Here is a 25,005-nt window from a genome sequence, read left to right as displayed (position 1 = left end):
CAGCTGGGTAGAAGCTGTTTCCTCCTCTCCCAGCGCCATATTGTGGGAGAGCAGATGCATAGAATAAGTCTTAATTCCAGTAACAGTCTAGTCTGAGTTGCTCCCAGTTGCTCCCCACACTAGACCATCTCAGGGCTTTGATGGTGTCAGTATCACAAGGTCTCCATTCCCCTCCACCCTCCTCTTCTCACTCCCCACACACAACAGCAAGAGACCCAAAGCTGCAGGAGCAGGCTCCTCCTCCAGCGAGGAATGGACAGAGACACCAGGGCTGCTGCATGCTGAACTCCTGAAGCAGCTGGCATTTCCGTAGGAGGCAGCCCCTGATGGGCAAGTGGCAATCAGCCATTGTTGGAGTTAAGGTTAATGTGCCAGTCTCTTCTGAGACCCAGCCAACAAAACCGGCGCTTGTTGCTCAGGTGTGTGTGCCCTCATGTGTATCTGGTGTGCACGTGTGTGTGTATTTGTGAGTGTTGTACATGCATATGTGTGTACGTGTATATATGTGAGCATGTGCTTGTCTGTATATCTGGGGGTTCACATATGTGTATATCTGTGAGTATTGTCACACATGCATATGTGTGTACGTGTGTACATGTAAGCATCTGTGTGTATGTATATATGGGTGTCCGTGTGTGTGTGTGCATCTGTTAGTGTTGTGCATGCATATGTGTTTACGTGTGTATATGTGAGCGTGTGTCTGTGTTTCTGTGTCTGTGAACATATGTGTACATGTAGGCACAGTGCATGTGCATATATACAGGTACACACTGTCTCAGCAGCAACAACCTTCCCTGGGTTAATCGGTCATTGTTGGAGTTCAGGCTAATTGTCCTCACGTGCCAGTCTCGTCCCTGGGTGACTCAGTTTCCACATTGGCTTTAGCTCTCTCTGTGAGCACGCTATATTTTTCCCTGCTGTAAGGTTTTTCACAATGTTTCTCGCAAGCATTATTAATTTTATCAAACAGCAGAATGTTGAGATTTATGACTCCTATCACGGCTCCAACCCAGCGCATCTTGCATTGATTATTTCCTAAAATAGCTCCAAGCTGGAGCACAAACCATTGCATGGCTCCAACTTGGGCTCACACCAGAGAGTGTGTTACCAGCAAATAATAAAAACAACGTGTGGCAGTTAGGTGCAGACTTTCTTGGAGGGCTAAGCTGGACAGGGAGGGCCTGACCCCCTCTAAGAGATGACAAAGTCCAGCACAGGAAGGTCAAGTGACTTGTCCAACCAGAGTCACCAAGTCAGTGGCAGAGCAAAGACCAGGAATCGGATGTTAGATTTCTCATCTAGACATCGTGCTACCTCCCCTCACTGTCCTCAACAGGCTGGAGAAAGTCCTGACTCTTCACGGACCAGCCTGCATGCATTTTAACATCTTCTCCACACATACATTCTCCCTTCTTTCATTTCCATTGGGCTAATTGCTCTGAATTAAAGAACGCCTATTATTGTTCAGTTTCTCCTGTCGGTGAACTGGAAACTAACTGAACTGCCCAAACTGATAGTAATCAAGCAACAGTGATTTCTGTATATGTTTCTGCAGTATTTCCACTTTTTCAATAGCTGCACTCAGTTGCACTTGATATGCTCAAACCAAATTCAATATCCACATTGGCATGCAACTGTGTAAAAATTTTAAATGACAGTGATTCTGTAAGTGCATGGATAATATATCAAACTTACATCTTTTATTTAATATATTTTTATTCTATTTGAAAGGCAGAGTTACAATGAGAGAGGGAGAGATCTTCTATCGGCTGGTTTACTCTCTAGATGGCCACAGTGACCAGCGCTGGGCCAGGCTGAAGTCAGGAACTAGGATCTTCCTCCAGGTCTCCCATAGGGTGGCAGGGGGCCAATCACTTGGGACATTCTCTGCTGCTTTTCCCAAGCCATTAGCAAGGAGCTGTTTCATAAATGGAGCAGCTAGGATATGAACCAGCACCCATATGGAATGCCAGCATCACAGGCAGTGTTTTTTTTTTTTAAGATTTATTTATTTATTTGGAAGGCAAAGTTACAGAGAGGCAGAGAGAGAGAGAGGTCTTCCATCCACTGGTCTACTCCCCAGATGGCCACAAAGGCCGGAGCTGGGCCTATCTGAAGTAAGGAGCCACGAGCTTCCTCTAGGTCTCCCACACAGGTGCAGGGGCCCAAGCACTTGGGCCATCTTCTACAGCTTTCCCAGGCCATAACAGAGAGCTGGATCAGAAATGGAGCAGCCAGGACTTGAACCAGCGCCCATATGGGATGCTAGCACTGCAGACTGGGACTTTAACCCACTGCACCACAGAGCCGGCCCTTGACAGTGGTTTTACTTGCAATGCCAGCCCCTCAAATTTATATATTATACTAAATTATCATATATACTATTTTTTTTTTGACAGGCAGAGTGGACAGTGAGAAAGAGAGAGACAGAGAGAAAGGTCTTCCTTTGCCGTTGGTTCACCCTCCAATGGCCGCCGCGGCCGGCGCGCTGCGGCCGGCGCACCGCGCTGATCCGATGGCAGGAGCCAGGAGCCAGGTGCTTCTCCTGGTCTCCCATGGGGTGCAGGGCCCAAGCACCTGGGCCATCCTCCACTGCACTCCCTGGCCACAGCAGAGAGTTGGCCTGGAAGAGGGGCAACCGGGACAGAATCCGGCGCCCCAACCGGGACTAGAACCCGGTTTGCCGGCGCCGCTAGGCGGAGGATTAGCCTAGTGAGCCGCGGCGCCGGCCCCTAAATTATCATATATACTATTTTCATTTCTACTTAATGAATTCAATCTCAGTCAGAAGATAGTTTTTCCTAAAACATTTCCTTCTCTTTGTAGAGCACTTGATGTAGCAGACCTATGCGATATAATATTCTGTTATAAATTCTGTTGAAAATTTAATTTTTTGTTTTATAAGTAAAGGGAGTCTAAAAAATACATATATACAGGTTGAGTATCACTTATCCAAAATGCTTGCAACCAGAAGTGTTTCAACCTTTAGGTTTTTTTGATTTTGGAATATTTACATATATATAATGAGATGTCTTAGGGATGGGCCCAAGTCTAAACATGAGGTTTCACACATGAGGTCGAGAGAGGAATTTTCCACTTGTGATGTCATGTTGGTGCTCAAAATGTTTTACTAAAAAGACATTTTCACCACTGAATTCCTTTGGCAGCTTTATCAAAGCATCAATTGACTGTGTGTATGTGAGTTTCTTCTGAGACTCGTCATTTTGATCCATTGGTCTGTTTGTCTTATGACAATACCGCATGATCTTGAGTAGCTCCATAAGTCTTGAAATCACGTGGTGAGAGTCCTCCACGTATATCCTTTTCCAGAATTGCTCTAACTGTTCGAGATCCGTATTTCCATGTATGTTTGAATCAACTTTTGGATTTTGATTGTCATTATAACATTTAAAAAATAAGCATGTTGGCCGGCGCCACGGCTCACTAGGCTAATCCTCCGCCTAGCGGCGCCGGCACCCCGGGTTCTAGTCCCGGTTGGAGTGCTGGATTCTGTCCCGGTTGCCCCTCTTCCAGTCCAGCTCTCTGCTGTGGCCCAGGAGTGCAGTGGAGGATAGCCCAAGTCCTTGGGCCCTGCACCCACATGGAAGGCCAGGAGAAGCTCCTGGCTCCTGGCTTTGGATCAGCGCAGTGCGCCGGCCGTGGCGGCCATTTGAGGGGTGAACCAAAGGAAGGAAGACCTTTCTCTCTGTCTCTCTCTCTCACTGTCTTAACTCTGCCTGTCCAAAAATAAATAAATAAATAAGCATGTCATGCCTCTGGCCGACCCTTCTCCCCCATGGTGAAACCTCCAATGATACCAGTTACTAGTGGGGGGAAAAGAATCTAGACCTCTCAACATAGCTTTCACATCCGGCCCTTCTTGCTGCTTGCTGGTTCCTGGGGCCACACAGTAGGGTGTCTTCAGAGAGCACTGAGAGCAGTGTGTACAAAAGGCTGCAGCCGTGTGCTTCTGTCCCCGCCCCCCCCCCCCCAGGGACCTCTGATGAGTCCAGGAAAGCCAAGGTCAGGAATGATGGAAGATGGCATTCCCGTGGCTCTGTCTAGGGGTATTTCTCTCTTCTCATGACATCCTTACTGCAGTTTTCTGACAGTGTAGGATTTTCCAAATTCTTGCCTCAAGTTTAATTCACCTCTGTGCAGCACATATTTCCTCCGATACTCCATGCTGCCTTGGAAATCTCTCCCATTAGAACGGTCACCAAGTTGGTCATCAGGGACAGCATGTGACAGTGAATGTGTCTGATCAACATTGCCAGCTCAGTGCCTTTTTGAGCTGCCTTTTCTGTTTGTGGGAAGCACAGCATTTCACACTCATTTTAGTGGAATGGGCGCTTACAGGCTTTTTCCATGAATAAATTCCGGTTATTTCACACTGTGAGAAAAGAGCAGCCAGCTGCTGAAAGACAACAGGACCACTGGGCGTTCACTTGACACCTGCCATGCGCCCAGCACGCACTGAGCCACTCACACGTCTTGGGCCAGTTGAGCCTCCCAGCAATCCTTTAAGGTGAGTACTAGTCTCATCCCCAATGTACAGAGGAGGAAACTGAGGCTCCAAGAAGCAAGAAAGTCTGCCAACACCACAGAGTGAAGGAGCCAAATACAAACCCGGGGGGTAGGAGGAAAGCCACTGTAATCCAAAGCTATACTTTGGAAATTTATATTTATTAAATAAAAGTTAAAAAAAAATACAAACCCCGGTTTATGTAACTGCAAAATCAGAACCCATCACCACTGCATACAGTGACAAAATTGCACCATAACCAGGCCATCTGGGTTTTTGAAAACACACACAAATGTATGTATCCTACATTTTAAAAGACCAGATTGGCATATATGTTATCAGTTATCTTTGGGTGATAAGATTGTAGTATTGTGTGTGTGTGTCTAACTGTATTTTTAATTAGCCTGTAATGAACAGATGTTACTTCGATAATAAGGAATTTTTCACCATCTTTCTAGTGAGAATTTGTGAATCTTCAATCTCCATCTGTAACTGACTCCTCCAAGTCTCAGATGCACCTATAGGAGGTAGACAAACAGACTTGGAAAACAGACGGGAACCACGCTGGCCAGGAACCAGAGGACTGTGAGCCCAGTGTGGCCCAGAAGTCCCAGTCCCAGCTGGATTCGGCAGCTACTGGGCAGCATGGATCCTACCCCTACCCTATTCACCTGCATGACACTCCCTGCTGCTCCATGGGCCTGGTGGAACCTTCTGATGGTTGAGCTCACCTCCCAGGCTTCAGCCTAACTCTGCTCTGTGGCAGGGAGCCACAATGCTCCATTCCACTCCAACATCCCTGGAAATCAGTAGGGCCTCTCGCTCATGCTACCTTTGGGGCAGTCACTCTCTGTGTACACACACAAGGTCACTGTTGAATTCTCTGCAGCATTAACCCCAGCTTGCCCAAGGGGGCTGCCTTTGCTGCACACTGTCGCTCCCCCTCTTCGTGGAGGAACGACACAGGACCCTGCGCTGTTCTTTCGTCTGCTCGGCCCTCCCCGGGTTTGCTGCTGGTTCTTCCCGGGTTGGCTACCGACCCTTCCACCTCCGTGGAAGGGCGGTTCCCCCTGGCCACTTTCCCCACTTCCGCGGGGGAGCGGCACACCGCCGGCCGGCTCTCTCGGGGGCTGCACAGGTGTTCCTTCAGATAGATGTTCCCCTTAGATGTTCCTGGTGCATGTTGTCTCTCTCCTCCTTTATAGTCCTCTTCCACCAATCCCAACTCTGCTACCCACATGCCGAGTGCTCTCCTCCAATCAGGAGCAGGTCCTGCAGCTTGTCAAGTTGGTGAGAGGCAGCTGGGTAGAAGTTGTTTGCTCCTCTCCCAGCGCCATATTGTGGGAGAGCAGATGTATAGAATAAGTCTTAATTCCAGTAACAGTATAGTCCGAGTCGCTCCCCACACACACTTCCTTGTTACTGATCTCTGGGAGGGGGGACACTTGGAAGACAGGGACAGTCTTATTCATCTTGAGTTATGAGATTCAGTTCCCCTAGGCCTCTGACCTCCCCCATCACAACACAAAGACTGCACACAGGCTCGAGAATTGAGTATAACTAGTTTGAGTCCTGCCTCTGCTCTTTTCACCATTGAATTTTATTTTTCTTAAAGATGTATTTATTTATTTGAAAGAGTTACATAGAGAAGGAGAGGCAGAGAGAGAGAGAGGTCTTCCATCCGCTGGTTCACTCCCCAGTCAGCCGCAACAACCGGAGCTTCGCCGATTCAAAGCCAGGAGCTTCTTCCAGGTCTCCCATGCGGGTGCAGGGGCCCAAACACTTGGGCCATCTTCTACTGCTTTCCCAGGCCATAGCAGAGAGCTGGATCGGAAGTGGAGCAGCCGGGACTCAAACCGGCACCCATATAGGATGCCGGCACTGCAGGCAGCAGCTTTACCCACTATGCTACAGCGCCAGCCCCTCACCATTGAATTTTAAACAACTGACCTTTTCTCCTGATACACAGATCCTCTGACGATATAACAGGAGTCACATTTACCTTGTGGATTTACCCTGAGGATGCAATGGAAAATGTGTGCAAGATGCTTGGCCGACCTCTCCTACCTGTGTCCTACCTCGCTGGTTCTTTCCATCATCCCACCAAGCCCAGTCCTGGGCCCTCTGCTTCCCTGTTGATACTCTTGCCTTGAAGATGCCCCCAGCCTCCTAGCTCTAAAGTCATCTCTATGGGAGGGTGTTTGGCCCAGCAGTCACAATGCCTGCATTCACATCACAGTCCCTAGGTTCAACTCCCAGCTCCAGCTCCCAATTCCAGCTCCTGACTCCAGCTTCCTGTTAACGTAGATCCTGAGAGGAAGTGGTCATCACTCAAATGATTGGCTCCTGCTACCCATGTGGGAGACCCAGAATGAGTTCTTGGCTCCTGGTTTCAGGCCCCACGATCCAGAGCTGTTGAAGGCATGTAGAGAGTTAACTGGGGCATGCCTCTCTCTCACTCTCTCTCTTTCTCTCTCTCTAAAAATATATATATATGTATTTCTATCTGTATTTCTATGTACATAGATATATTTCTACCTCTCCAAATTTAATAAAATAAATAAATAAATAAATAAATGCATCTCTATGCTGACAACTTCCCCACACCGTTCCCCTAAACATCACAAACTACTGGTCCCATTAAAGACTAACTCCTGCAAATCTCCCCACCCTAGTGGATGGCCACCCCATCTTTCTACTTGCTCAGCCCCAACAGCACGGAAGAGTCTCTTCATCTCTTCCTCTCTCTCTGTCCTCTCATCCACCAGCTAATCCCGCTGTTTTCCCTTCTGCAGAACCTAATTCAGTCACTTCTCAACACCTTGACTGCAGCCACTTGGGCCCAGCCAGCACCGCCTATCTCCTAGTGACTGCGAAGCCCCCTCCGCTCACCCCTCTGCTTCCAGTCCTCATAGACTCAAGCACAGCGGCCAAGGGGACCCTGGTCAAATGTCAGCTCGTGCCTCACCCCCGCAGTCTCCCCAAACCTTCCGTTTTACTCACTCTGAAGTCTCTCATGGTCCTGTAGCCCACACCTCCATAGCCCATCACTGCTGTCTCCTCCCCACTCACTCTGCCTCTGCCGCATCACCCCGGCTGCTCCTTCAAGCCCGGCACACCCCCCTCAGTACACTCCGCAGCCCAGCCGACCCTAACTGCTGCTGCAGTTCCCTCTGACCAAATGCTGTTCCCCTGCCCTCCACCTGGCTCACTCACCCATAGCCTTGGGCACCTACTCCAATGTCACCTTCTCAGGAGACCCCCCAGGTATCCCTCCAACTCTCCCTAGAACCTTTACATTGGTGCTTTTAAATTTATTAATACATACACAGCATAAAATTCACTCTTAAGAGATTTATTTATTTATTTATTTGAAAGGCAGAGTTACAGAGAGAGATACAGAGACAGAGAGAGAGAGAGGTCTTCCATCCACCAGTTTAATCCCCAAATGGTCATCATAATGTCCAGAGCTGGGCCAATCCCAAACCCAGGAGCCAGGAGCTTCTTCCAGGCCTCCCATGTGGGTGCAGGGGCCCAAGGACTTGGCCCATCTTCTGCCGCTTTCCCAGGCACATTAGCCGGGAGCTGGATCGGAAGTAGAGCAGCCGGGACGTAAGCTGGTGCCCATGTGGGAAGCCAGCCTCACAAGTGGCAGCTTTACCCACTGTGCCACAACACCAGCCCCATCTTGAGGGTTTTCTACATAAGCCATCCTGTAATCTGCCAGCAGAGACAGTTTCACTTTTTCTTTCCGATTTCCCATACTTGATTTTTTTATTCAGCGCCTATCACCATCTGACAACCATAAATCCAGTTGTTTATGGGCTTATCATCTGCCTCTTCCCAGATTAAAATGTAAGCTCCATAAAAACAAGTATTGTTTTTACCTGCTTTGTCCACCGTTCCTTGGACAGTGCCAGACTCACAGTTGGTGGTCAATAGATAATTGTAAAATGAATGAATCCCCTCACCAGGCACACAGAAGGGACTTGGGAAATGGTCACCAGTAATAATTAGTTTTTACATAATATTTCACTACAAGAGTACTAAGTAAGCCTTAAAAGGAAACGTCTTCAGTAAGCAGAACGCTTGCAGCATCGACACATAAAGAGCACCACGACCCCGACTGCACTGCAGGCGCTGGATGGGTCCCCACTGACTCCCCGCACGCCCTCTCAGGAACCCCTGTGGCCACTGCAAATGAAAGCTCGGTCTGCATGCCAATCTACACAGAGGGACTGCTGTAAACAGGCCGCTCCATCCTGTCATCTCTGCTCAAATCCTTCTCGGTTATCCCACGGAGTCAGGGCTGGCCTGGCCAGAGTGTTGGCCAAGTGGCCAGTGTCCAAGTCCACGGAGCTGGGACGGAGACTCCTGCCAAAGACAGCACATGGGACCGAGGGAGCCAGGGCAGCCTGTCACAACCCACGAGGAAACGCTTGAGTTCCAGGACAAACAGAAGCCAGAGGGCCAAGGGTAGAGCCAAGGCCAGGACAACAGAGCCAAGAGCTCCAAGGAAGCGGATCAGGAGCCAGTCCTGGCAAGGGTTGGGGGCAGAACGGTCCCGACTACAGGGTTGATCAGGGCCAGCACTGGTGCTTGTGGGCACAGAGCAGGGCAGGGCAGGGTGGGCTGGCGGGAGGGCCCGTAGCAAGCAGACAGCACCAGCCCTGGGCATGCGCCCTGCTCAGCTCCCTTGCAGCAACATACCCATGATTAAATGCGAATGCTTCCTATGAAAGGCTGCTATTCTCAGCAGCTGCTTAGGAAAGCAAGCATTTTCCCCGCTCTCAGTTGTTTTCAGTGGTGCCCGACCTGGAACTTTATTCCATCTGACATCTGATCATCCACCTGATAGGTCTCTAAATACAAAAACACCCTCATGCAGCGACTTCCTAAAATCCTGATCAAAATAATGGGGAGCTGGGGACTAGGGTGTTTGGAGCAGTGATTAAAAAACCCACATCCCATATCAGAGTGCCTGTGTTCAAGTCCCAGCTTCTCTTCCAATTCCAGCTTCCTGCCAGTGTGCACCCTGGGAGGCGGCAGTTGATGGCTGAAGAGATTGGATTCCTGCCATTGATGTAAGAAACCTGGATTGAGTTTCTGGCTCCTAGGCACTTGGGAGATAAACCAGTGAATGGGATCTCAACCAATCTCTCTCTCTCTCTGACTCTAAAATGCATTTTTAAAATTTTTACTACTAATAGGTAATTATAATAAATACAAATAGAGAGCCTCCAGTCCTTTCCACTTTTCCCCTTAACTGCTGAGATTGGGCTTCCGGAAAACCACAGATGACTCAGCTCAACAGTTCTCAAACATTCTAGTGCCCGAATCCCTTTTCCCTTAAAAGTTGAGATTTCTGGGGCTGGCGCTGTGGCATAGTAGGCTAAGCCTCCACCGGCAGCACCAGCATCCCATATGGGCCCCAGTTCATACCCCAGCTGCTCCACTTCCATTCCAGCTCCCTGCTAATGCACCTGGGAAAGCAACAAAAGATGGCTCAAGTACTTGGGCCCCTGTACCCATGTGGGAGACCTGGAAGGAGCTCCTGGCTCCTGGCTTCAGATCAGCCCAGCTCCAGCCATTGCAGCCATTTGGGGAGTGAACTAGTGGATGGAAAACCTCTCTCTGTAACTGCCTCTCAAATAAATAAGTAAGTCTTTAAAAAAAAAAATGAGGATTCCAAAGTGCTGTTGTTAACGTAGGTTCACCAGATTAGTAGTCAAAAGTGAGAATTCTAAAGTGCAGCCAGCGGTGAGGACCACTGGGCTGCAGTGGGCTCAGGAGGCAATCCACCTGGACCTGCGCTCCTTTAGTTACATACAACTCACCTGTTGTGTAACCAACCTCAGGCCATTGCACCCATTCAGTTGACTTATCTATACAATGGGAACACAATGAGAGGTGGTGTGAATATTCCTTGAGATCATCCATATTAAAGTTGCTATGGGGGCCGGCACTGTGGCATAGTGAGTAAAGTCGCCACCTGCAGTGCCGGCATCCCATATGGGCTCTGGTTCGAGTCCCAGCTGCTCCACTTCCAATGCAGCTCTCTGCTATGGCCTGGGAAAGCGGTAGAAGAAGTCCTTGAGTCTCTGTACCCACGTGTGAGACTCAGAATAAGCCCTTGGCTCCTGGCTTCAGATCAGCCCAGCTCTGGCCGTTGCAGCCATTTGGGGAGAGAACCAGTGGATGGAAGACCTTGCTGTGATGGGTACAAAGTATGAACTCAGACTTGCTAAGTATAAGCTGCTACTGCTTGTTATGGTGATGAGTTGTATGGGTCAGCAGCCCCTTTCAGCTTCAGGGATGAGCTTCTCCAGGGGAGTTGCCCCCCACACTGGACAAGACATCCCAGGAGGAGTTATGGCTCCTGCCCCAGGGCTGCCGCAGGGCAGATGACCAGCCTGCACCTTTGTCCTGCATCTGGAAACCACAGGAGCCAGTGACTTCCCCAACGCAGGATTCAATCATAGACTTTTCAGGGAACAAGAGAGCTCTTGGCTGAGATTTGTAAAGATGATGTCACTAGAAACAGGTGCAGGAGGAGGGGGCACAGGGCACACTGACAGTGTTCACAACAGGTGTATGTGTGTGTGTGTGTGTGTGCACATGCACTGGTAGTCAGATACTGCTTTTCCATTTAAAATTTTTTTGGAACACGTCAAATGTATCCCAGATGACAGAAGGGAAAACCATAATGACCTTTTTTTGGCCTGTGACTGTCCCTGGAGACCTGAAACGAATGAGGCTTTCTCCTCATTTGTGCTTGGGGACATCATCATTACGTGTCACAGGCCGTGTCCTGCCTCCGAGCTCATCAGATCCTCCACCACAGCAAAGAGCAACATTAACAGGGGCCAGAGGAAAAGGGAAGGGCCTGGCACACTCTCCGGGCAGGCAGCACAGCCAGGACTCAATATTCTCATTAAGAGGCAGGATGAATCATGTAACGCTTCTTCTAGAATTACTGGACGTGGACGGTTCCCCCAGCTGTCTACAGTGTGGAATCTGAGAACCTCCAAACACAGATGTGCTGCCGAGTCTCCTGACACCCATCCTGCAAGACAAGCCTGCTGGGCTGGTGACTGGCTGACTGCCCTCTGGGTTCACTGGCTTTTGCAAATTCACACACAGAGATGTGCCAAGCAGGCCGAGGTAACTAACCAAAATGAACTGGAAGGATCGTCGAGGGCAGCCCTGCGCCTCTTGGAGAAATTATATCTAATCAGCCAGGACAAAAAGCTGTTCAGGCTGCCTGAGACCACTCAAGGAGCTGTGAAAGCAGGAAGATAATTGGATCCAGGACTCCACACAAAGGCTAATCCTCCAGATCCTGCAGGTCAGGTAGCAATTAGCCAGTCACATTAAGGGATCAGCTCTCACATCCAGGTCTGCAGTACTGATCCTAGGCTGAGCCGTGGACGTGCCGGGCTGATTAATGGGGCAGAAGGCCAGCCACAGACCAAGAGCTCCCCTTCCTGCCAGCCCTACTCTGGCTGCAAGACAGCTCTGGTTCCAACAGAGAAAGTAACTGGAAGCAACAAAGGTTGGTGGGATTTCTTTTCTCTTTATGGTGACAGTCAACATCTAAATGATGTTCCATCAGCAGCCAATTTATTAGCTTGAAAATCCTAGCCTAACTGCTTAGGCTTTGTGAGCATGCTTCCCTCTATCGGGGGGGGGGGGGGGGGGGGGCTTTCCTTTTCCAAATGAGCATCCTTCCTCAGCTGTCCGTCTAAGGGTGGCACTGAAGGGCCACCATCCGGAGAAAGTGCTGGGTGTGGTCCTTGTCTCCCCAGGACAGCCAACCCTGAGGTCCATTTGAAGGATGGACAGCAGGCCCCTCACCAGCTCTGAATACACTACAAAGAAAGTGCCTCTGCATTTCTCCTGAATGGGGAGGACCCTACCCTTGGTCCTCAGCCTCTCCCTGCACAGACCACTCTGGGCAGGAAAGACCAGGGATAGGTTCAGTTCCTCAGCCATCCACAAAGCTAGCTGCACCTCACTCTAGTCCTGGACCCCCAGGGTCTCACCAGGAAGTGTTGTGCCAGGGATAAGGAAGTCATGAAGCTGAATGAAACAGAGATGATTTAAACCCGACAAAGAAATACAGCTCCCAATACTAGCATCACTGTCGCTCCCCGTCTTCGTGGAGGAACGACACAGGACCCTGCGCTGTTCTTTCGTCTGCTCGGCCCTTCCCGGGTTTGCTGCTAATTCTTCCCGGGTTGGCTGCCGTCCCTCCACCTCCGTGGAAGGGCGGTTCCCCCTGCCACATTCCCCACTTCCGCGGGGGAGCGGCACACCGCCGGCCGGCTCTCTCGGGGGCTGCACAGGTGTTCCTCAGGTGTTCCTTCAGATAGATGTTCCTGGTGCATGTTGTCTCTCTCCTCCTTTATAGTCCTCTTCCACCAATCCCAACTCTGCTACCCACACGCCGAGTACGCTGCTCTCCTCCAATCAGGAGCAGGATCAGCTCCTGCAGGTTACTGGTCGAACTGGAGGCAGCTGCGTAGAAGTTGTTTACTCCTCTCCCAGCGCCATATTGTGGGAGAGCAGATGCATAGAATAAGTCTTAATTCCAGTAACTTAGTCTAGTCCGAGTTGCTCCCCACAATCACAAAAGAACTTGCCAGTGACGTGCTATTTCTTTCTTTCTCACAACGCCAAGTTGACTAAAATAATGTCACTGAGTTCAGAATGGCAATTTTTGGACAAGCAAGACTCATAACCTTTGGACAAGTCTAAAATGCATCAAAGGTGTGGTGAATATGGCGGTGCAGTGAGCCAAGCCGCTAGCCCACATTCCATATCTTAGCGCCAGTTCAAGCCCCTGCTGTTCCACTCCACACCCAGCCTCCTGCTAACGCATCCTGTGAGGCAGCAGATGATAGCTCAAGTGCTTGGGTCTCTGCCATCCACATGAGAACCCACATGCAGCTCCCCAGGGCCTGGCACTGGTGGTGTCGGCATTTGAGGAGTAAACCAGCAAATGGAAGATTTCTCTCTCTCTCTCTCTCTCTCTCTCACACACACACACACACACACACACACCCCAAGATAAGGATGCTTGCTTACCTGATCCTGAATTGCACGTTTTAGCAGAGGTAAGCCCATGGTAAACTTCGCCCTCTGAACTGTCAGTGCTCTCATCTCATCCAGACTTAAGTCATACCTGTAGAACAGACGAAACACAGGTGTCAAGGCATTGTGTAGCTCTTCAGGATGCCAGGCCTCACAGATACCTTCACACACCAGCTTGTGGCAGGGTATAAATTGGTACCTCTGTGTATGTCGATAGGACAATATATATCAAAATCAAAATGAACCCACTTATTTTTTGGCTCAGCAATTCCCCTTCCAGAAATTTATCATACAAACATCGTCACATAAATATGTAGTAATATAAGCTATAGAGTCCTTTATATAGTATTTATATACTATATAGTATACCATATACTATATATTTATAAAATTATAAATTCTATAATCAAAAAGAAAAGTGTGGATCAAAAGGAACCTCAAACTGCAAGGACTAGCAGCACACTCTACAGAACTGTCATGAAATGTACTACAGGTGAGATTTTGAAACATAAATTATTAGGCATTTTCTTTGCATTTCCATTCCACAAACAGCACTATAAAATGGCTGTTATTCATCCATTTTAAAATCAATCCCAAATACACATTTATTCTTACATCGTTAAACTTCTTTCTCATATTGATACCAAACATCTCATCACTTTCAAGCCCTAATGGTTATTTTATTTCAATCAATGCTGGGGAAAAAAGACACAACACATGAGTAGACAAGAACCAGTAGACAAGAACAGAACACACATACTGTTTAAAGAGGAAATCATTAAAACTGTAAAATAAACAGAACTCATGGAAATTGGGTTAATACCAAACAGTTCTCAATTATTAATACCAAAATGTCTGACATTAAATATATTTCTCGACAGAAACATGCTAAACATTTTTAAAAGAATTTACTTATTTTATTTGAAAGACAAGGTGACAAAAAGAGAGGAGGAGACGGGAAGGGGGGGGGCTTCTATCTGCTGCAACTAGAATCAGGCCCTCCAATGTGGAATGTGGGTGTCCCAAACACCAGCTTAACTCACTGCACCATAGCATCAGCCCCCATGTTAGATTTTTTTTTTTAATTTGACAGAGTTAGACAGTGAGAGAGAGGCAGACAGAAAGGTCTTCCTTCTGTTGGTTCACCCCCTAAATGGCCGCAACGGACAGAGCTACCCCGATCCGAAGCAGGAGCCAGGAGCCAGGCGCTTCCTCCTGGTCTCCCACGTGGGTGCAGGGCCTAAGCACTTGGGCCATCCTCCACTGCCTTCCTGGCCACAGCAGAGAGCTGCACTGGAAGAGGAGCAACCGGGACTAGAACCCTGCGCCCATGTGGGATGCCAGCGGCGCAGTAACCAAGTGAGCCACAGCGCCAGCCCCCAGATGTTTTAATTTCAAATCTATGCTTCCTGCTATGTCTGCCTCCCACTGATGCAGGCTTACACTGGCGAGTGCACAATGACCAGCAAAATCTGTGGTCAACCTGTGAGACACGGGTATGCCCTCAAGTCCCACAGCTCTGTGACTGGGAATATTGGAGCTACATTCCACGGTCACCCGAGTTCTCCCCTGGGACCTGTGGGGGATCCTGTCTGCATGTCACTGCTCCAGGTCCATGCCTGCCAGTGCACAATCACCAGAAGATCCCGTGTTTGAAATGGGAGGCCTGGATAAGCTCTCCACTGCCTCCTGCAGCTCCGAGACTGCGACTGTCGACTTTGTAAGTCTCAAGAGCATCTGCATTTGCCCTGTGGGACCTGGGCAAGGCTTTATCTTCACCCCTCTGCTGCAGGCCCATGGCTGGCAGTAGACAATCCCCAGCGTAACCTATTCTTTTCCTGTGGGAGGGGGCAAGGTATCTTCCTGCTCTGTAGCTCCATGACTGTGACTGTTAGAACTGCCTCCCTCCAGGTCACTGTAACCCGCCCTGAAGAACCTGGCAAGACCTTACACTGCTCCAGACCCTCACCTGACATTGCACCTTGACATAGCTTTACTCACCCCCATGGGACATGGGCAGGGTTCCCGTCACATGTCCTAGTTCTGGGACAAGGGATTTGGTGCTATAAGCTGCAGCGTCACCCATACCCACCTAGCAGGACCTGGGGAAGGCCCCATCCAGAGAAGGTCCCATCCACATCACACATCCCAGATTCACAGCTCTTATGACACAAGCCCCAGCATCACTCAGACTTGCCTGGCAGGACAATGGGGAAACCACCTCTCAGTCCCACAGCACCATGAATGTGGCTACTGCCTTCACAAACACTAGTGTGACTGACATCCAACTTGTGGGGCCCGAATGAACACACATATGAAAGCCGACATCAGTTTCAAGGTCCTACGACTATGTCCATGAAGTGTTACATACTAGACAACTGTGGCCATCATAGACAGCTGGCCTTGGTTAGAGCTGTAGAAATCACTCAGAGGTTCCGCATCTCACAGCTGGTTCACACTGAACCAACTGCCACCCCACATCCCATCTGAACAAAAAAGGGCTTTTCCAATAAAAGCTACTCAATAAAGAACAAGAAACAGCTACACCAATGCCTGGATGTCAAAGCACAGACACAGGAAACATGAAGAGGCACAGAAACATGACGCTTCCAAAATCACATAACAGTTCTCCAGAAACAGGTCCTGATCTATGAAACGCCTGAAAAAGGAATTCAAAATAATGGTCCTCAGGAAATTGGATGAGATGCAAGAGGATACAGACAGACGATTCAAAGAAATGAGGAATGCATGATAGGAATGAGAAATTCAACAAAGAGAATTCATTAAAAAGAATGAATCATACATTTTGGAATTGAAAGCCTCCATCAATAAAATAAAAAATACAATTGAGAGTTTCAGTAATGGTATGGACCAAGTGGAAGAAAGAATTATGGATCTTGAGGGCCGACACTGTGGCATAGTGGGTAAAGCCACCTACAGGACCGGCATCCCATGTGGGCAGTGGTTCGAGTCCCAGCTGCTCCACTTAAGATCCAGCTCTCTGCTATGGCCTAGGAAAGCAGAAAATGGCCCAAGTTCTTGGGACCCTGCACCCACATGGGAGACCCAGAAGATGCTCCTGGCTCCTGGCTTTGAATCGGCACAGCTCTGACCCTTGCAGCCAATTGGGGAGTGAACCAACAGATGGAAGACACATCTCTCTCTGCCTCTCCTTCTTTCTCTGTGTAACTCCGACTTTCAAATAAATAAATAAATCTTTAAAAAAATTATGGATCTTGAGGAAAAAACTTGTGAAATAACCCCATCAGACAAAAATAAAAAGAAAAGAGTTTAAATGAATGAAGAAAGCCTACAAGACATGGGTTATCATTAAGCAAACAAATATTCATATTATAGGGATACCTGAGGATGAGAGGGAAAAAAAGACATTGAGAACCTATTTAACAAAATAATAACTGGAAATTTCCAACAACTTGAAAAAGATATGGACATTCAGATACAGAAAGCTTAAAAGACCCCAACAAGACTCAACCAAAAATGACTTTCTCTAGAACATATTATAGTAAAATTGTCAAAAGTTAAGGACAAGGAGAGAATCCTAAAGACAGTGAGCAGAAACATCAAGTTACAGGTAAAAGAAAGCTCACTAGACTAACAGCAGAGTTCTCAGCAGAAACTCTACAGGCCAGGAAGAGAAAGGGATGATAAATTCAAGCTCTTGAAATAAAAAACTTCTAGCCAAGAATACTATATTCAGTGACATTACCCATTAGAAGTTAAGGAGAAATAAAGTATTCCCTAGACAAATAAAAATGGGGAGAATCCATCACAAGCAGACTAGTCCTACCAGAAATCTTGAAAGGAATCCTATATTAGAATTAAAAGGATCATAAAAATCACCATGAGAACGGTCTTTCTACTTACTACTTGTTGAATTCTCTATTTAGTGGAAGATTCAGCTTGTGATTATAAAGTAAATTGAAAGTACATCATTGCAAAAAATGGGAGTGAGGGTAGGAAAGAGGGAGAATGGAAAGTATAATTATGTTCTTAAAACTGTATATATGAAAAACATGAAATCTGTTCCTTTATATAAATAAATTTTAAAAAGAAAAGAAAAACAAAACACAAAATGTGCTGTTGTATAATTATCCTTTTGGTAACTGTAGCTACAGCTTGAGATTGAAGAAATTCTTGGCAACGATGAATTCCATGCTTTGTAATCAAGTCTTTCAGGATTTGTAAAGCTTTGATCATGTTTTGATTTTTAAATAAAAGTGTTTTATTGTGGTGAAATATCCATAACATAAAATTTACCATCTTAAAAAATAAAAAAAAAATTTAGAACATTTTGAAACCATATGATAGTATAAAATTCACTAACAAGGCAGATATACAAAAGAGAGAAAAAGAAAAGAATCCAGTCTTATCATAACAGAAAGCTAAAAAACACAGAGATAAATAATAAGAGAGATAGAAAGGACCAGGGAATGTATAAAGCAATCAGTAAGCAATCAATAAAATGACAAGTTAGTTTCAATGAATCAACATCAACTTTGAATGCAAATGGATTAAATTCCCAAGAATACACAATTTTCTCATCAGCACATGGAACATTTTCTAGAATAGACCAAATATTAGTCCACAAATAGAGTCTCAGTCAAATTTCAAAAACTGAAAACAAACCAGATATCCTCTCAGAGGACAAAGGAATAAAACTAGAAAGCAACAAGAAGAATAACAGAAAATTCACAAATGCATGGAAACCAAGCAACATGCTCCTGAAAGACCAATGGATCATTGAAGAAACTAAAAGGGAAATCCAAAATTTCTTGAAGCAAATGAAAACGAAAGCATAACACATCAAGTCCTGTGGTATACAAATCCAACAAAACATCAGAAAAATTATTCACCTGGAGCAAGTGGGATTTATCCCTGGTATGCAGGGATGGTTCAACGTTTTGAAATCAATAAATGTGATATATCACATTAACAAACTGAGGAACAAAAACCGAATAGTTATCTCAATAGATGCAGAGAAAGCGTTTGATAAAATACAGTACTGTTTCATGATGAAAACTCTAAACAAATTGGGTACAGAAGGAACATTCCTCAACACAATAAAGGCAATTTATGACAAACTCACAGCCAGCATCTTATTGAATGGGGAAAAATTGGAAGCATTCCCCCTAAGATCTGGAGCCAGACAAGGATGCTCACTCTCACCATTGCTATTTAATATAGTCCTAGAAGTTTTAGCCAGAAACATTATGCAAGAAAAAGAAATAAAGGAATACAAATTAGAAAGGAGGAAATCAAACTATCTTTATTTGCAAATGACATGATCCTTTATTGGGGGAATCCAAAAGACTCCACTGAGAGGCTATTGGAACTCATAAAAGAGTTTGGTAAAGTGGCAGGATATAAAATCAACACGGAAAAATCAATAGCCTTTGTATACACAGACAATGTCATGGCTCAGAAAGAATTTCAAAGATCAGTGCCATTCACAGTAGCTCCAAAAAGAATCAAATACCTTGGAATAAATTTGACCAAGGATGTCAAAGATCTCTATGATGAAAATTACAAAACACTAAAGAAAGAAATAAAAGAAGACATTAAAAAATGGAAAATTTCCCATATTCATGGATTGGAAGAATCAATATCATCAAAATGTCCATACTACCAAAAGAAATTTACAGATTCAATGCGATACCAATTAAAACACCAACAACATTCTTTGTAGATATAGCAAAGATAATGCTAAAAATTCATTTGGAAACACTAAAGACCCCGGATAGCTAAAGCAATCTTATGCAATAAAAACAAAGCTAGAGGCATAATAGTACCTGATTTCAATGCATACTACAAAACTGTCGTAATTAAACTAGCATGGTACTGGCATAAAAACTGACACATAGATCAATGGAACAGACTAGAGAACCCAGAAATTAATCTGTGTATACACAGGTAACTGATTATTTATAAAGGTGCCAAGAAAATACATTGCAAAAGTATTATTTTTTCAATAAATGATGCTGGCAAAACTGGATATACATATGTAGAAGAATAAAGTTAGATTCCTACCTCTTACCATATACAAAAATCAGTGGATCAAAGATCTAAAATGTAAGACCTACCACTATGAAATTGCTGGAAGAAAACATAGGGGAAACTTCAAGACATTGGTGTAGGCAATGGTTTTTGGGGAGAAGACCCCTAAAGCACAAGCAACAAAGCATAACTAGACAAATGGGATTATAGCAAAATTCAGAAGCTTCTACACAGCAAAGATAACAACAGAGTGAGGAGACACCCCATAGAATGGGAGAAAATGTTTACCAGCTGTTTATCCAACAAAGGATTAATTTCAAGAATATACCAGGTACTCAAAAAACTCAACAACGGATAATCAACCAATCCAGTTAAGAAAAGGGCAAGAAAAAAAAGTAGAAATGCAAATGGCCAACAAATATGTGGGAAAACACTCAATATCACTACCCATCAGGGAAATGGAAATCAAAACCTTGTGAGATATCACCTCACACTTATTAGAACAGTTATTTTCATAAAGACAGAAAATAACAAATGCTGGTAAAGATGTGGAGAAAGGGAAATTCTTACACATTGTTAGTGGGAATGTAAATTAGTACAGCCACTGTGGAAAACAGTATGTGTGGGGAGCAACTCGGACTAGACTGAGTTACTGGAATTAAGACTTATTCTATGCATCTGCTCTCCCACAAGATGGCGCTGGGAGAGAAGTAAACAGCTTCCGCACAGCTGCCTCCAGTTCAACCAATTAACTGTAGGACTTGCTCCTGATTGGAGAGCAGCGTACTCGGCGTGTGGGCAGCCGAGTTGGGATTGGCGGAGGAGGACTATAAAGGAGGAGAGAGACGGCATGCACCAGGGAACATCTATGGGGAACATCTAAGGGAACCCGTACAGCCCCCGAGAAAGCCGGCCGGCGGTGTGCCGCTCCCCTGCGGAAGTGGGGAATGTGGCCAGGGGGAACTGCCCTTCCACGGAGGAGGAAGGGATAGTAGCCATCCCGGGAAGAACCAGCAGCAAACCCGGGGAGGGCCGAGCAGACGAAAGAACAGCGCAGGGTCCTGTGTCGTTCCTCCACGAAGAGGGGGAGCGACATAATGGTGCCGTGACTCGGATATGAAGCCTAGGCAGGGTTTAGTGTCGTTCCTCCACGAGGAGGGGGAGCGACATAATGGTGCCGTGACTCGGATAGGAAACCTAGGACGGATATGAAACTTAGGAGGGAAGAAGTGACTCGGATAGGAAACCTAGGACGGATAGGAAACTTAGGAGGGAAGAAACAGGAAGAAGCAGGAAAATATCGGAGAGAGAGACTAGCAAACAGCCTAGGGAAAAGCTGGACGAAAAGGGTGCCGGAAGAAGCTATTGAAAGCCTAGGCATAGACTCAGATACGGACTACGGGGGGAAGCTGGGAGAAATCTCTAAGGTCGAAAGTGAAAGTGAAAGCTAGAACAAACAGACTCGGATGCGGACTGTGGGGAGAGGCCAGGAGAAATGAGGGAGGAGTATTGTTGGAGGAAAGCTTGGGGAAACATACCGGGTAGAGAAAAATGTTAGGGAAATTGAAGCCGCGGGGGGCAGGCCGAGGCTGAAACGAAAGCCACTTTGGGATTCTCAAGTTAGCCCGGGAATAGGGGGCGAAAAGTTGAAACCAGAAGCTGAAACGTAAGCCAGATTGGGATCCGTCTGATTAGCCCGGGGAGCAAAGGACGGGAAGCCAGATCGTGGGGCGGAGACGTATGCTGGGTTGAATTCGCCAGGCTAGCCCGGGGAACTTAGATTGAATGCTAGTGGCGGACACGTAAGCTACGCTGTGTTACTCGCGGAAGCCGCCGCGTGCAGAGAGAGCACGGGGCATGAATAGATAGGGAACGGGGCTGGCGCGAGGCCGTGGTGCAGACGCGAAGGGCGTGGAGACCGCGGAGCGCGCGAAGCCAAGCCGCGCAAAGCCGGGAAGCTGCGCAGATGAAAGAGGCGCGGGCTGAAGCGGCTCAGCTGGGAAGCTTTCTTAAGAAACTAGCTGGGTGCTTTCTTAAGAAACTAGAAATAGAACTGCCATGTGATCCAACAATCCCATTGCTGGGTAATATACAAAAGACATGAATTGATTGTTAGCAAACAGATACCTGCTCCACTATATTTATAACAGCACTGCTCACAACAGCCAAGATATGGAACCACCCAAAGTGTCCATCTTCAGATGAATGGATAAAGAAAATATAGAAGGTATACATAATGGAATGCTGTTTGGCCACAAAAAAAGGAAAGAAATCCTATCATTCGCAGCAAAATGGATGGAATTTGAGGCTATCATGTTAAATGAAATAAGCCAGAAACATAAAGACAAATACTACATGTTCTCCCTCATATGTGGGAACTAAATAGACATGTGGGAACTAAAACAACCACTACCACAAACACATAAAGCAAAATAGGCTGGGAGGGTGATGGGGGGTTAGAAGGAGTCTGGATAATGGATATCAAATCAAAGTAAAAGAAAAGGAATAAGTTCCACATGTTACATAGCACATTGGAGAGACCTAGAATATATTGTGTGAACAAATATATAAAGGCAGAAGCGCCAAGTCTCCAATCATCAAGTGAAGTCAAAGGAGGAGAAATACTGATCACCCTATTTTGATCAGTACACATTGTATACATACACTGAAATATCACACTGTATCCCATAAATATGTACAATTACTATTAACCTTAAAAATGTTGGGACCAGTATTGTGGTATAGCAGGTTAAGCTACCATCTGCAATGCAAGCATCCCATATGGGTGCCTGTTTGAGTCCCAGATGCTCCACTTCCTATCCAGCTTCTTGCTAATGCACCTGAGAAAGCAGTAGAGGATAGCCCAAGTGCTCAGACTCCTGCACCTACACAGGAGACCTGGAAGAAGCTCCCAGCTCCTGGATTCAGCCTGGCCTAGCCCTCCCCAAGACCATCTGGGGAAAGAACTGGCAGATGGAAGATCTCTCTCTCTCTCTCTCTCTCTCTCTCTCTTTCTCTCTCTCTCTCCTTCCTTCCCTCCATCCCTCCCCTCAACCTGTAACTCTGTCTATCACATAAATAAGACCAAGTGTCTCCTAATAACAACAGATAGAATTAAAAAGGAGAGAATGATCCAACATTGGAAGCAGGCCACATAGCAGAATCATAGGATGACAAATGCCCTAAATAGCACTCTGGCCTCAGAATCAGCCCTAAAGGACACTGTGGCAAAAAAATGACCTACATAAAGGATCTCTGTGAGTGAGATTCCAGTGGAAAGAAGGGGTCATCAAAGAAGGAGCTACCTTTCCCTGAAGGGAGGAGAGAACTTCTGTTAGGAAAAGAGTTGCAGATTACTGCCTGCTCACACGGGGCACCAAAATGTTAGGAAAATGGGCACCGAATAGAGAGGAGGCAATGTACGAATTTACAGCTAGACTGAATTTATTCAGAAAAAATAAATTCTTAGAGGTGGGTGACCAACTGCCTGCGTACACATTGATGGAACATGTGGCAGAAGGCCATGATCCCCAGGGGCAGCAGGCAGAGGAGAATTCCTGGAACTGGGCAGGGGCTTGGGAACCTGGAAAAGAATGCAGGGTGGGGTATGAAGGCAATAGGGTGTGAAACCTAATTGAGATTCAAGAGCAAGGAATCAATTCCAATGTTTATCTATCTTTTGGGCAATGAGCAAGAATCGCTGAAGCTTATGTCCTTGTTCCATCAACTTCCGCTTTGCTTATGGCCCTGTCTAAATACTGACAGAGTTTGCAGACTCAAAAGGCTTTCATAGCCTTGGCAGCTCGTGACAAGAGCCTCAGTGATCACTGACGTCATAAATAAGAGTGTCAATTGTTTTTTGGTTTTTTTTTGTTTGTTTGTTTGTTATTCTTTACAGACAGAGTGGACAGTGAGAGAGAGAGAGACAGAGAGAAAGGTCCTCCTTTGCCGTTGGTTCACCCTCCAATGGCCGCCGTGGCCGGCGCGCTGCAGCCGGCGCACCGCACTGATCCGAAGCCAGGAGCCAGGTGCTTCTCCTGGTTTCCCATGCGGGTACAGGGCCCAAGCACTTGGGCCATCCTCCACTGCACTCCCGGGCCACAGCAGAGAGCTGGCCTGGAAGAGGGGCAACCGGGACAGAATCCGGCACCCCGACCTGGACTAGAACCCGGTGTGCCGGCACCGCTAGGCGGAGGATTAGCCTATTGAGCCGCAGCGCCGGCTAGTGTCAATTGTTAAATCAATAACAGGAGTCACTGTACACTTGCTCCCTATGTAGGACCTCTGTCCTCAATGAGTTACACTATGGGAATTAACAGTAAAACTAGTACTCAAACAATACTCTATACTTTGTGTGTCTGTGTGGGTACAAACTGTTGAAATCTTTACTTAGTATAGAGTTGGTGTTCTGTATATCAAGATAATTAAAAATGAAACTTAATGAAGAATGGGATGGGCGAGGAAGTAGGAAGTGGGATGGTTCGCAGGTGGGAGGGCAGGTATGGGGGGAAGAACCACTATATTCCTATAGCTGGACCTATGAAATTTGTATTTCTCAAATAAAAGCTTTTAAAAAAATAAAAAATAAATATTTTTAAAAATGTTTAAATACATGAAAAATTATATCCTTCCTAGTCCCATTTCTAAATGCCTTCCTAGGGATGTTTATGATGTTACGTGAGCAGAAATAGTTATTCACAATAGCAGTGTTGTGAACACTAAAAAATTCAGTATTATACTTTTTAAAATGCCAATAAGTGGTTTCCAAGATGTTTATTTTTAGATGAAAAAGAATTAATGTGAAAACAAGTGAATATATTACTTTTACTGTTGCAGTATGTATCCAAAATATGGGTGGAGAATGTTAATCTATTAGTTTACATATACGTGTGTGACTTAAAAAAATAGTTTGGGGGCCAGCATTATGGCATAGCAAGTACAGTGGCTGCCTGTAATACCAGTATCCCATATGGATCCCGGTTCAAGTCCCAGCTGCTCCACTTCCCATCCAGCTCCCTGCCAATGGCCTGGGAAAGCAACAGAAGCTGGCCCAAGTGCTTGGGCCCCTGCATCCACATGGAAGACCTGGATGAAGCTCCTGGCTCCTAGCCTGGCCCCAGCCCTGGCTGTTGAGACCATTTGGGGAGTGAACCAGCAGGTGGTTCTCTCTCCATCTCTCTCTCTCTCCCCCAACTCTGCCCTCCAAATAAATAAATCTCTTTTAAAAAAAAAAATTGTTGCCAGCGCCGCGGCTCACTAGGCTAATCCTCCACCTAGTGGCGCTGGCACAGCGGGTTCTAGTCCCGGTCGGGGCGCCGGATTCTGTCCCGGTTGCCCCTCTTCCAGGCCAGCTCTCTGCTGTGGCCCAG

At 46.6% G+C, this 25,005-nt stretch overlaps 1 protein-coding gene across 7 annotated transcripts in view; it reads right to left on the bottom strand.

Moving 5' to 3' along the window:
- ACOXL (acyl-CoA oxidase like) overlaps nt 1-25,005 on the bottom strand; it is a 371,290-nt gene that overhangs the window by 331,058 nt on the left and 15,227 nt on the right. For all 7 annotated transcript variants that reach the window (XM_089326093.1, XM_089326094.1, XM_089326095.1 and 4 more), the window contains exon 2: nt 13,616-13,712. In XM_089326093.1, coding sequence (XP_089182219.1) covers nt 13,616-13,712 — 97 coding nt within the window. The remainder of the gene's footprint in view (nt 1-13,615; nt 13,713-25,005) is intronic.

The sequence above is a fragment of the Oryctolagus cuniculus genome, chromosome 2 (genome assembly GCF_051225735.1).
Source record: "Oryctolagus cuniculus isolate XC-2025 breed Fujian yellow rabbit chromosome 2, ASM5122573v1, whole genome shotgun sequence".
NCBI classification, from domain to species: Eukaryota; Metazoa; Chordata; class Mammalia; order Lagomorpha; family Leporidae; genus Oryctolagus; species Oryctolagus cuniculus.
The sequence above is the reverse complement of the archived record's forward strand: the minus strand, read 5'-3'. Positions and strand labels throughout refer to the sequence as shown.